Source organism: Chrysoperla carnea, chromosome 4, assembly GCF_905475395.1.
Source record: "Chrysoperla carnea chromosome 4, inChrCarn1.1, whole genome shotgun sequence".
Classification (NCBI taxonomy): domain Eukaryota; kingdom Metazoa; phylum Arthropoda; class Insecta; order Neuroptera; family Chrysopidae; genus Chrysoperla; species Chrysoperla carnea.
In genome coordinates, this window is record NC_058340.1 from 59,422,013 (window position 1) to 59,435,763 (window position 13,751).

At 28.2% G+C, this 13,751-nt stretch overlaps 1 protein-coding gene across 1 annotated transcript; it reads left to right on the forward strand.

The window, feature by feature from the left end:
• Window positions 1–8,380: 8,380 nt before the first annotated feature.
• Window positions 8,381–10,336, forward strand: LOC123297395 (ejaculatory bulb-specific protein 3-like). Its single transcript, XM_044879042.1, has 3 exons — window positions 8,381–8,486; window positions 9,699–9,884; window positions 10,006–10,336. Exons 2-3 carry the CDS (start codon window positions 9,716–9,718, stop codon window positions 10,191–10,193), a joined length of 357 nt encoding a protein of 118 aa, XP_044734977.1. The 5' UTR covers window positions 8,381–8,486; window positions 9,699–9,715; the 3' UTR covers window positions 10,194–10,336.
• The last annotated feature ends 3,415 nt before the right edge of the window (window positions 10,337–13,751 follow it).

Here is a 13,751-nt window from a genome sequence, read left to right on the forward strand (position 1 = left end):
TTCACATGACTAAATAAAGAAAATTTAGTCATAATCTTAATTCAAGAACAACAACGATTGAAGAGTGACAAAAACAACGAAATTCTACCATTTTCACTTTGTTCTATACATAATAAAGAACAAAATGACGATTCATAAACAAGTAGATCTTTTTTCTAGTCTAGTTTTATGCTTATTTTCTTGAAAATTTTTATTTTTATAATATATTTGGTGTTACGAAGATTATTTTAGAAACTGCTTCACTACCATGTCAAACAGTTATGTCAATTAATTGTAGAGAGCTTTACTTTGTGGAACTCCATAATTAGGATTGAAGAAATAAAATTTCCAATTTACTTTGCTTAGTCCACTTTTATTTATTTATAAAAGTGGACTAAGCAAAGTAAGTTGGAAATTTTATTTCTTCAATCCTAGTTAAGTCAATCTTTATTTTTCTACAAACTTCCTACTTAAACCATTTTAAAAACATACCTCGTATCAACTTAATGCCTTTTTAATACATTATACAAAAGCAACAAATAAATTTATAAAAAATTTATTTTTAGTGAAAAAAATTTTTTATTAATTGTTAAAATAACATCCGAAAAAAAAAATGCTACTAAAAATTTTTTTATATATAATAATAAAATAAAATCACTTGAAAAAAAGTGACGATACCTTTTCTTTTGATTTTATTTATATTATATTCGACCCACATCAGCGAATATTGATATGTTTTCACAATAAACACTTCAAACATTAAATAAACGAACAAATATATAATTGTTGCAAATTCATACAAAAATTCTATTTATTTTTTACATTAAAATACAATGTTTGTTTGAATATACCTAAATACTGATTTTAAAATCATAAAATCATTTACAGGGTAGTTAATTTACAATTTATATAATTAATAGTTGTGGCGAGCTGGTGTAGTGCATGGTATATGCATGAAGTAGGTGCAATCAGCCGCTGAAATTGAGGAGCTGATAAATGCAATTATCAGCGGAAAGGTGTTAAAACACATATATGGTATCACAATGAGCTCTATAGCCTAAGTGTGTCCTTTGTGGGCAGCTAATATAACGTAACCTAACACCTAAGAAGGGTGTCGGTTCAGGTGCGTTCATGTTCAAGAACAATTGGTTCTTGAAAGAGATAAGAGGGCCAAAAGAATTAATGTATATTATGGTATTTTTTAGTGGATAATAAAATTTAAAAAAATAAAATTTCTGCTACAAAATTTGCAAGCGCCATTTCCCCACAAAATAAAACACTCGGTATTTGGAAGTATTTGAACCTAGTACACAAAATATTTAACCTGTGTGTAAGTGGAGAAAGATAGTCTTATAACACCGTAATAGCACTATTTTTTAGTTACACTCAGTGTACTACACTAAGCCAAAAATAACATATATTTGTATTATAGGCTATAGATTGTAAATACTATTGTATTAATAACAATACCATTTTATTATTTTTACACATAAAGTGTCTACATAAGTGTAAAATATTGATATTTTTGTTTGCCAACCCCAACCAAAAACCAAAAAAAATAAAAAAAATATTATGTATAATCACACATGATCCTATTCCCCTAGTATAATAATAACATAATGTTGTCCTATATAAATATTTAGAAATCAAATTCATAGCATTTCATAATGTAATTTTTTAATAAATCCTTGTTAGAATTAGTTTTCTGACCAATCAGCATTTATTTTTGTTGGGTAAAAATCGAGACTTCTACTTATATCATATTTTATTGAAAGAAACAATCTATAATACTTATAGTTAAAGAAATAATCAATCGAAAAAATTTATTCTTTCAAATAGCGCCAATTATTAGGACGTATGAAGTAGGATGTAGTTGACATAACCTTAATTGTAAAGCACGCTTAAAGGTTAAAGGTGAACCTTAGAACTTAATTATTTTGCCGGGTACAGTAAGGGCTGCAAACTCTCCTATTTTGGACAGAAGTCTCCGGTTTTAAGGTGTGTTATTTTATAAAAGAATAAGTATAATGCGTAGGTGTACCCCTTTGTATTTTAGATTTATTATATTACTAGTTTGATACCCGCCCGCTTTGCTGAGCTTAAAAGTAAAAGCCACCGCTTTATAGCCTCCACCTCTCTTGATCTCACTTATTCCCCTTCCATAAAATAGTGTAGAATAGTCATAATTTATTGAGTATATCAGAAAAGAAGGCCATGAATTGTTTGACATTTATGTTACTATTATAAATTTTTAATTAATGGTTTTAAATGATTGTGATAAATGGAGCAGTAAAATGTCAGAATAAATTTAATTTTTTTTTTTTAATATTCCTTTATAAATTATAGCTCATGTTCTTATGTATGAGCTATATTGTTGGACAGTTTTATTTTTGATTCGCATTGGACTAAGTAGCCTATATATCGATAAAAAATTTATTAATATTGATTTTTTTTCTCCAAAATATGATAGCACTTACATTAAAAATGAGATACTGTATTAAAAAATTGCCGCATTTTCCAGTCTGTAATTACTATTTACAGATTTTGAGCTTTACGAAAAAAGTCCAAAAAATTTTCCAAATTATTTCATTCCATCTATCATTCAATGCATTCAGTAACTTAGTTTAACCGAGAGCTGCTGTTAGTTTTCATTAACTTCCATTGCTACATTTTATATATCTTTTAAAAATAATTTACCTTGGAAAATGTGTTGCATACTGGTTCGCTAGTGCAATCTATTCACATATCACAGAAGCTTATATCCATGAAACGAACTCCAGTAGTTCAGTAATTGTGTATCACATCAAATAGTAGCGTCCTCTTTAGTAAGTTTCAATGTACTACGTATCATTGCATTAAATAACTACTAAATACATATTTGCCGAAAAAAGTTTAGGAAAATTTTCGTACTTCCAAAATTTTAAGATGAACAATTTTGTTATAGAAAACTTACATTAAACTTCCATTAACCAACTTCCATTGTAACAACATCTACTATCCGTTTACCTATTTATAGTATCGTAACATCCAAAAGGAAACAGCAATTTTTGTAGTCATTATCGGAAACGAAAACGATTTAAGCAACGAAATACTTTTTGAATATTGGCATACGAAATATCGCAAATTTACTGTAAGAAAAAATATATTGTGACACAAAACTCCTGAATAACTATAAAAGATGCTGTCGAATAAGGTAGATACTTCAAATAAGATCAAATTTAATCGAAATGTGATTATTAGGCATAGAGACACTATTCAGTCGTCATGTATAGTTAGTGAAGGGATTTTAGATAATTTTTGTAAATATAAATACCGTGGGCGTTGCGATTTGGCAAGAGGGACAATCCTGGCTAAATGACGGGCTAGCAATGTTGTTTTTAAAAGACATAAAGCTTTTCTATGGTCTTTAAAGCATTTTTTTAAACACACCATAATTAGCCGTAGCTACAGGAAGCAAAGGTAAGAGATGCTCCCCTGGGAAAGCTTTTAGGCTGTACCGATTATGAATATATCTCCCTACACACATATTTTCAAAATCTGTAGTAGATTTTCAAATTTTTAAACAAATAACCGAATCACGGAAGAGTTTTTTCCTGCTTTGGCGTGTAATTTTATCGAATCGGGGATCAAGGCCGGCAAGTTTCGAGCATAAAACATCAACGCCGGAAATAATTTAGGATATTTAAAAAAACAATTTAGTAGGTATTCCAAGACAAAATAAAAATATTTATGGAAATATTATCCTATTGTCTTTGCTATCAAACAATCGCAATATAACCGAAAATAGAAACATAAAAAATATATTCCATTAAAATTGGGAGAAGCCAATCAATAATAATCACTTAGATAGTTATGTGAGTAACTGAGAATGTTACTATGGATAATATATGATTGCACTTTCTATGCTGACAAAAATTTTGATGTTGTACTTTCGTCTTGAACCACAAATGTACATTTAAATCTGAATAGATCCAAGTAAGTTATTGGATCAAATTAGTTATAGGTCGATTACATGTTTAATAAATAGCGATTGCCAATTTTTCCAAATGTAAGAGAGAATGGTTTTAGATTTCTTAAAATCATAAACTAATATTGTAAAGTTAATCGAATTGTTATTATCTCTGAAAATTAAATAGATTTCTTTCGTGAGATACTTTAATATATATATATATATATTATTTATTTTATTTTAGTACAAGGGTTAACTAATCGCGTGATATACCAATACCAATAAAAAATGAATAACCGCAAAAAAATCTTATATTAATTAGATGCCAACCGACTTACGCCTTCAAGCGGTTACTATTATATTGATTTTCCATTTAGGTGAGACTTATTTTTATTTTAAATGATAGGCGAATGACGGTCGTGAAGTTCAAGGTATGAACTTCAACAAGGATGATAACTACGTAGATGTTAATCTTTTTTACACTATGCATAAAAAAATGACTTAATTACTTTGTTTTTAGTTGTCAACTACCAAGTTATTAATGAAATTATAGACCGTGAGGCCATAATCAAGTAAAATTTACTAGATTATTTTTAAGAGCAAGATTGGTAGGTAATAAATTAAATTGAACTTCCTTTAGACTTTAAAAATTTTGGCGGCCCTTAACTATTCTCGCCCTAGGCCTAAGCTTTAAGCCAACTTTGTACTATTACTTACTTTTACCTATCAATCCCCAGACAGGCCGAAATTTGCGAATCAAAACGAAATTTCCATAATTATGGGACACGAAAACCGCTTTATTATGGACTCGCGGTCTATTAACTAAATAATGAAAATAATGGTAATTATTGTGTGTGTAGTAAATATATTGACAATTCATTATTTCTATAAGTTTAGTTAATTTCCATAAATAATTTTGAACTGAGTTTAAAAGATAGAAACTTCGAATAATTAGGGTGTTTTTTTTTTGTGTAGGTAGGTATTCTTTGCGATATATTCGCTGATTATGAACCTATAAGATTAAAATTAATGTTTTATTGAATAACCAGTATCACCACGTTCGCCTCATTTAACGCCAAGGAAAAATGTCTATAGCCAAGCTCAGAAAGAGTAAGGGGAAATATATATCATTAAGAAATAAATTGTTTAGTTTAAGAAGTGACAAAAAGCAAGGTTTAACATGGAGCCACTGTTTCTCTATGATCGTACATAGCAAAAGAGGTTTGTGAACAAACGTTGTTTATTATCACTTTTTTATGTCAACCTTAACATTTTCAATTAAAAAATTTTTTTTCTAAGAATGATGGCTCAATAATTTTTTACTGTACCTGATATTGCTTCTTTCTTATTCTTTTGCAGATTATTTTAAAAAATTTCCACTTAATCGTGCAATGTAGAAAGATGAAAATAAAAATAATATAAAAAAAAGCAATCATATAAAAAATTTCCTTTAAATAATAAACAATAACATTGCACCAATCTTGTTCTGTGTCAATAAAGTAGATTTATAGTAAATCTGAAGGTAATCTTCTTGCATGTCGATTGAAAAATATACTCATAATGATGGTTAGTAGGTCGGATATTATATTATTATTATTATTATAAATGTGTATTTATTTTTCTTTATTTTTTTCTTTTCTAATATTGTTTATTTAAATTTACTGGCAAATAAATTAAACAAATAAATAATATTATTGACATTTCCGTATGGAAATGTATTTTCGAACATGTTATCCGACACAACAATGACGTAAAAATCTAATGTGAACGCCACATAGCCTGTATTTACGTTAACCGTAAACGCTCTCACATACAGGATTTTAGAGAAACAAAACTGAAGATTTATAAAGAATGGTCTAACTTGTAAAATCTGGACTTCATCAAATGGTAGATAACGTAAAAATAATGACAATTTCACAATACTTTAAAAGCCAGGAGGATAATATTGTGAATATTTCCAAAACGGTAACTTGGAAAAATTGAAAATTTGGCATAAAATTCCTTAAGCATGGGGATGGAAAACCCAAATAAATTCATGATAAATTTATATTAGGTAAATTTCTTACAGCAACAAAAGGGAAAAAGTAGTTAAAACAAAAATTGAACAACGAAAACTTATGAATTACAAAAAAAGGTCTAGATCTATTATTTATACCTATATATTATCTAAAATACTATAAAGCCCTATTTGAACCTGACTGACATACCAATACAAATTCTAAGGCACTTCTAAACGTGCCAGAAAGATACTAGAAAGAAAAACTTTTTATTGCAACTCTCCCGAAAATCGGAAATCCCTCCCCAATAAGGTTTTTTGTTCTACACATTCTAGAAAGATGGGATTTTCACCAAACAAAAATCCCGGAAAATGTGAAAAAACGCCTAAAACTACCTCTTTTCTTCCTTACAAGCTAGAAAGTTGCGGTTTTTTGTATTATCATGTATAATATTTTTTTTCTGTTATGTTTTTTTATGTAACGCCGAACAAGGCGAGCAAAGTCAGTCTACTAAGCATTTTTAAAATTAAAAAGAAAAAAGAACGGGTCATACTTTCTTAGAAAATACAGACGTGGTCAAATGATAGATTTTCAAGAATATATTAGCTTTATAAACATAATAATTATATTTATTTATCACCTAATAAAAATATTCATTTAATTATATGAATTATTATTTATAAATCAAGGCATTAATTATCTATAACAATTAATGTTTTTATCATTATATGGATATTTTTTATGAGCAGTTTAAAAGAAAACTTTTTATGTCTTATTATAATGCACGTGTTGATAAATTATAATGGCACTAAGGGTAAATTCACATCACATACGATGAGCGACATGCGACAGTTGATTTGAGAGATCGCAATTTAGAAATCAGAGTGATAAAACCAGTATCGAAGGAAACATGTTAATCGACATTTTAGTATTTTGAGGCGTATATTCTGTCATCTGGTCAAATGAATCATAGTTTCTTATTTATAAAGGCAAATCTCTTTCATAGCGATTGCAAAATCTCATCTCGAGCGATTGCAACTAAGGCTTTCTTCATCTTTTCCATATCGAATCCAAACAAAAAATCATTCCTATATTCCAAACAACACATTTTAAATAAAGCGCATCCTTGGTTTGAAATCTGTATTACAGCTCAGAGACTTCAAAAGAGCCATTTAATACAATATTAGGTATCTCGTTTGAACTGGATGCTATTTGTTCCTCTGAGTTTAGGTACAGATGTACAAATCTTGCAGGAAAAATTGTTTGTAATTTCTTACGCTACTAACAATACCATCTCTATCTCTCTCTCTCTTTCTAATTCTCGTAACAGAATCAAGCAAGTTATCTAGTGAATCGACAAAGTTTTTCGCAAGTTTGGCTAAGAAAAGTGAGTAAGTTTTTGTTAATTCCGAAAAGAAGAAGAAAGTTGCTTATCTTACCGATTCATGATTACGTGAAATATACTTTCGTGTCAAGGATTATAATTATCTTAGTTTTTCATCTGTGAGTGTAACACCCACATAAAAATTTATATCAGTATATTATCATTCTATGAAGAAATAAATTATCTCAGAAAAAATTTCCGCGTTACTTATTGTTAAAAATCCATTGAGAAAAGCGTGGTGACAAACATCAGGTAATAGGATTTTTAAATTTACAAGAATTGAAAATGCAAAAAGATACATTTAAACCGACAAGCTTTTATTGTACTAAAAAGTAGAAAATAATTTTATCTATGAGTCACTCAAACTATATCAAAGATGCTCAATTTAAAATATCAAAAATGAATCGGAACGCCTCATCTACTCCACACTCATACCCGACTAAAGAAAGACTAAAAAAAATGTATATATATTAAATATGGTGAAAGCGATGGGAAAATCAGGACACCACAACCTTACCATGTATTGTCATCCAAACTAAATTTGCATGCAAAATTTCAGCTCAATCGAAAACCGGGAAGTGGATATTTGACTTGCAAGATTTGATAACAGAGACAACGGGACAGGTGAAACTATATAATAGCTTGTAAAATAATTGGTCTTTCTTCTAGTCAGTGTTTAAATTCTCGTCCCGTTAAAACTTGTGTGTAAAATTTGTCCCATTATTATTGTGTGTAAAACAATGGTAAAAATATTCTGCCTAAATGCATTGTAAAAAATATGAAAACCCATCGATGATTGATAAGCAATTTGGTACGGAATACCTTGCGTGTGTTACCAATATGCACATGATTCAATTTTGCAAATAAAAAAAAATGTAAAGAATATTGGTAGGGAAGAATTCAAGTATACGGAAACTGTTTTATCTTAAGTAGAATTCAACTAATTATCCTTATTCCCACCACATTAAAATTAAGAAATTATGATTTTTAATTATAAATATTGTTTTTTTTAAATTTATTTATTTATTTTTTTTTTTTTAATTAATTAATTATTTCTTTGTATATAAATATTGCAATGCAAATCTAAAGAATCATTGATAGATTTAAAGCCATCAATATATAACTAATAAGAAATTGGTTTTAAAATAAAAGTGTTCAAATTTATCGATCATAGCATGTAAGTACTCTTTTGAAAGCTATTTAAGTAAGCCTTTTATATTAGCAAAAATTTTATTCATAAAATTTCTTAATATGTCCTCTCGAAAGGTCAGACATCCGTATTTGGCACGAAACAACGACCGTTTGAATCGTACTGTGAATTTTTTATTTGATTATACTAAAATTATATCAGCAATTATTTATGAATACATGCAATTTTCTCGAAAATGGATGGTTTGATTTCGATTGAACTTTCAAAAAAAGATTAAATATTTTTTGAATAGCAGGATTGTAATATAACAGTATATAGTAAATGCACAAACATATATTTGGTTTTATAACAAAGATTTTTTTAGTCGAAATTTCGATGGGATTTATTTCAATCGTTCTAGATGAGATTTTCATTCGGTTTAGTTTTTAGTATAGTTATCTGGTAGTTTTGCCTGGAAAGTTTTCCGGAAGTTTTGAATATGGGTGGTTTTTTAGATTTTGATGTGCTGTTTCGAATTTCCACTCTGCTACCTCGTATCTTGCCCGCTGGCACCGCCATATTGAAAAAGTGGCGTCGAAAAGCAGTTTTTTGACAAAATTTCCTTACCGAGTCATTTTACGTAGTTTCAACTAGTTTATGAAATATTTGGAAAAAAAAAAACAATTTTAATTTTTCGAAAAGTAGTAAAAATGGCGATCGGAAGGCGATGTAAAGCTGCTTTTTTTGTATGTTACTTGGCCCGCGTATGTAACTACTTTTTTGTTTTAAAAAATTGAAAAAAGTCCGAAAATTTGAAGCACAACTCTTTTTGCTTGCAGACGCAGTTCCACACTCCAAATAATTTAATTGATTCTAATGTAAAATTTAACTGGTGTACGAAATTTTTTCAGTTGCATGAAATAAACAAAATTTGTGTGAAACTATCACTAGGGTTTTCAATCGGGACTGTTAAAAAAATAATTACGTTCAACAATTGATATCTCATGTCAAAAAGCCACAGAATAATTCACTATCTAGCTTTTGGGTTTTTATTTTGCATCTAGCATGATGTTTTTAGCGTAGTTGCAAAATGCAATATTTAATAAATGATCGGAAACTGTTTGTTTGTTTTTTTTTTTTTTTTGTTAAAGTGTAATTAATCATCCACCTCAGAATTCTTTTTTATGTTCGAATATAAATGTGACAATTATTTGAAAATGTTTCCCAGCTAAACGTTTATTTTTTTATTTTTTTTTTCAGACAAAATTTCCAAAATAATGAAGACTGCAATTGTATTATTATTAGCGTTATTTGGAGTAGTTTTGACTGCTAGATTTGATAACATCGACATAGACAAAGTATTAGGCAATCAACGGGTTTTAGAAAGTTATTTAAAATGTATGTATGATGAAGGACCATGTACACCTGAAGGAAGAGATCTCAGAGGTAAAACCTTCATTATTGCAGGCGCTTTCTGGTTTTGAATATGAGAAAACACATGTTGCCCTGAACGCCCCACTAAACAAATTTTTGTTCGTTAATTTTGTAATACTTTTTTTATTTTTAGAAAAAGCTCCTGAAGCACTTGAAACAAATTGTAAAGATTGTACTGACAATCAAAAAGCGTTAGTACGTAAAGCAAGTTTGTTCCTAATTAAGAACCGTCCTGAAGATTGGAAAAAATTATCAGACAAATTTGATCCTGAAGGAAAATATAGAAAAGCATTCGATGAATTTTTAAAAGAAAAAAACTGAGCTAAAGTACCTACTCAATTTACCCTTTAGAATGTGATATTAAAAAAAGACATCAGCTTGCAGCTTTCCACTTAAGTATACCTGAATGTACTATTTGTTGAGAAATTTCCATTAAATAAAAAAAAAAATCAAGTAATTCTTTATTTTAATTATTTTTATTGAAAGCTTTACCTTTATTTCTTTCGACAATAGGTGTTTTACCTGCTACCAATACGAATCGAGATGGTTTGAATTTCGGTTTTTCGGTCGCAAAATATTAAAAATCAAATTTTTGTGATTTTTCATACCTTTTTTTTGGAACTATGTTCCTTATCGGAAGATATTTGTTTGCTGGTTGGGACTTAAAACCAAAGAAACTGCAACAGACACCAAAAATCGACATCTAGGTTACCTAATTATCAAAGTTTATTATTCTGTTAAATGTTATGAGTGGTCATATATTAAATTAAATACAGGTTGACATGAGAACCTCCTCCTTTTTTATCGGTTAAAAAATAGAACAAGGATTATTTTTGTTTCTTTCAAGGCTAATTAAAAAAATATTGATAGAAAGTGTAGCAAATACATTAACACAGAGTGCGCTAGAAATATAATCCGATTGTTTTGAAATGATGATTCTCGTATGTCGTTCAAGTTAGTAATTTGTTTTTAAAATGCACCTGTCAGTATAGGCGGCCGGTATAAATATTATTTATTCCAAACATTATTTATTCCAAACATTATTTATTCCTAGCATTAAATGTTCAGTGATTAGCAAACATATTTTCGGTATTTTCTCTGCCATACATCGAAACATTCTTGTATTTGAGCTTTAATCGCGAACAGTTAATGTTACTGGATTTATGTCTTGCAAAACAAAAAGTCCAAACAGTAATGGAACTTTGGTCGAGAAATAAGCAGACAGAAATATGAAGCCGACGTAGGAATAACATTGACACTCAAAGTATAAGAGGAAGAATTACTTACTCAGGATATTAGATTTTTGAAATTATACCTGGAATTATTTGACTTTGTTGGGACACTTCGTTCATTGACATTTCATCATGTATTTCGAAGTAATAAAATATGGGACAATTTTCTAAGTCTGCCATTCTTCTGGATAGATTTAAGGGGGGATATATTATTTTCTTATATCTCGCAAATTGATGGAAATTAAAACAAATACAAACTTTAAAAAAACCAAATTAAGGTTGGTTCATATCGCCTAGGTTGACCCAGCGTTAAAAATCTACTAAATATGTACTGAAAATATTAATGCTTTATAAATAAATTTAAAAAGAAGATCACCAGTCATGGGGACTGCCAACGCAAGTGAAAAATTAAAACTTTGTAATAAAAGGGTTTTTTCAAATTTTTTAATTAATTATAGCATGAATAATTAAAATTTAATAATTTGATAATTGAAATTATTAACATTCGTATAAAAATGTATAATGATAATTATAAAACAAATCATAAGTATCACCACCTATGAACAATAATTAGAAATTACCAAAGATGAGAATGAATCACTTAGTTAATAGTTAATTGTATAGCTTTAATTATTATTACATACGCGTCGTTTTTTCGCAAATCCATATGATTTTACCCTACCAAGAATCGTCTTACGCGGGCTATAAAAGTTTTCATGTCAAAAATCAAAACCTGACTTTTCTTATTTTTAATTGTTTTTTACTCCAATTTCATATATTTTCAAAGTCTGAAACAATGAGGGTAGTAGAAAGAGGGAGAAAGAGTTTCCAAGATTCTAATAAAAATGCTCAACATTTTTTAGCAAAATCCTACAGATCGAAACAAAATCGTTTTCAAATTAGTGATTCTGATACATTCTGTATTTAGTTATGTATAATTTAGGATAATCAAATAAATATTGTAATAGTTTTAACTTATTTTATGAAATAATAATTTTATATTGTGTACTATTTTGTTACTAGTTTTTAAATAAAATATTATTCAGATAAGTACCTATAAAATTGTGATTAATGGTTTTGTAAATTATGGCTTATTATTATGCAAAAAATATTTAAATAATATACAAATAAAAATAAAATTGTAATAAAAATATTAAACCGACTTCAAAAAAAGAAATAATCAAAGCTTAATTCAAACAATATAATAATTTTTTGAAAACTACCTAATATCAACATTAGAACTCCGAGTTTTTAGAATAGGGAGGTAGAGAATGTATGAAGATGCCAAATTTACAGGAAGAGCTGTCGCGACCATAAAAAATCATTTGCATTTTTTTGTCTGTCAAACAAGTCAAGATTATTCATGAAATAAATTAAATGATAAAACCAGTTTTTAAATTAAATGATACAGAACTCGATTTTAAATCGATTTGAATAGAAGCAGACAAAGTATTTTACTCTCTGACAACACTTTCTTTGTCAATATTTTTAATGTTTTAGAGTGAATTTCATTTTTTCCATTTTATCTCCCAACGCTTCCATTAAAATCCTGTTGCAAATTAAAGAACACAAAGAAGAAAATCATGGAATAAATTACACGATGCAATAATGCATTTTTCCTCAATAAGTGCAGGTACAAGTTTTAAATTTCTCCATCACGTCATGCTCTTGAAAGATTTTATATCAGTTAAATTTTTTCGTTTTATATGAAACTATAGTGTTACATCGAGGAATACTTAAAAAACCCGATATTACTCCTAAAATTTTTTCTATCAATGGCCATGCTTACAAAGGAAATAGAATAATTTCAAATGCGAGTTTGAATGGAAAATATTGCGCCAGGTCTTGAAAGCTTTTTATGGAAAATATCATCTGATATTATGTTTTCTTGGTAGATTTAACTACAGCATTTAGATTTAACACACTTTTGGAGAATAAATTTTTGTTTGCAAAATGGTAAAAATGTCATCATTCACACAATTTTTCTAGAAAAATTGCATTGTTAGTTTTTCCACTGGTTTATTAAATAACAATCAAAATATTTATAATAATTAGGGATATATTTTCGTTTATAAAATGGACATCCATTAAACTATTAAATATATTTAAGTTTAAATAAGCACCTGTGTAATCCGAACTCAATAACAACTCTTGCAGAACTTTCCACAATTCATTCACAGAATTGATGACGAATGCATTTAAAAATATAATAATAATGATGATTTTAATACATGAAACTGAAGGACGATTGTAAATTAAAATAATTTTTAAAACATTTTGCTCGATACTAATGACAAAAATCTATGATAAAATATTTCTAACATTAAAATTTTTTTAGTAGGCTACTTAGTAAAGTGGTAATATGCTTTACTGAAAATGCATGCTTTTTTAAGGAGTGTATTTGATTTGATTTTTATTTTCTAGTATTTTTATTAAATTCATTTTTTCAAATTCATTAAAAATATGTCAAATGACTTTTGGACTATATTGAGAAATAAATTCAATGCAAGCAATACAATGAAAAAATTTATATACAGGATATCAACTGAGCTCCTGAGGTCAACGAGGGTCCATTTTATAGGATAAAAGTAAAAATTTCCTTTGGTTCCATATTCTTTTAACAAAAACTTAGCAAAGAAATAGGTTT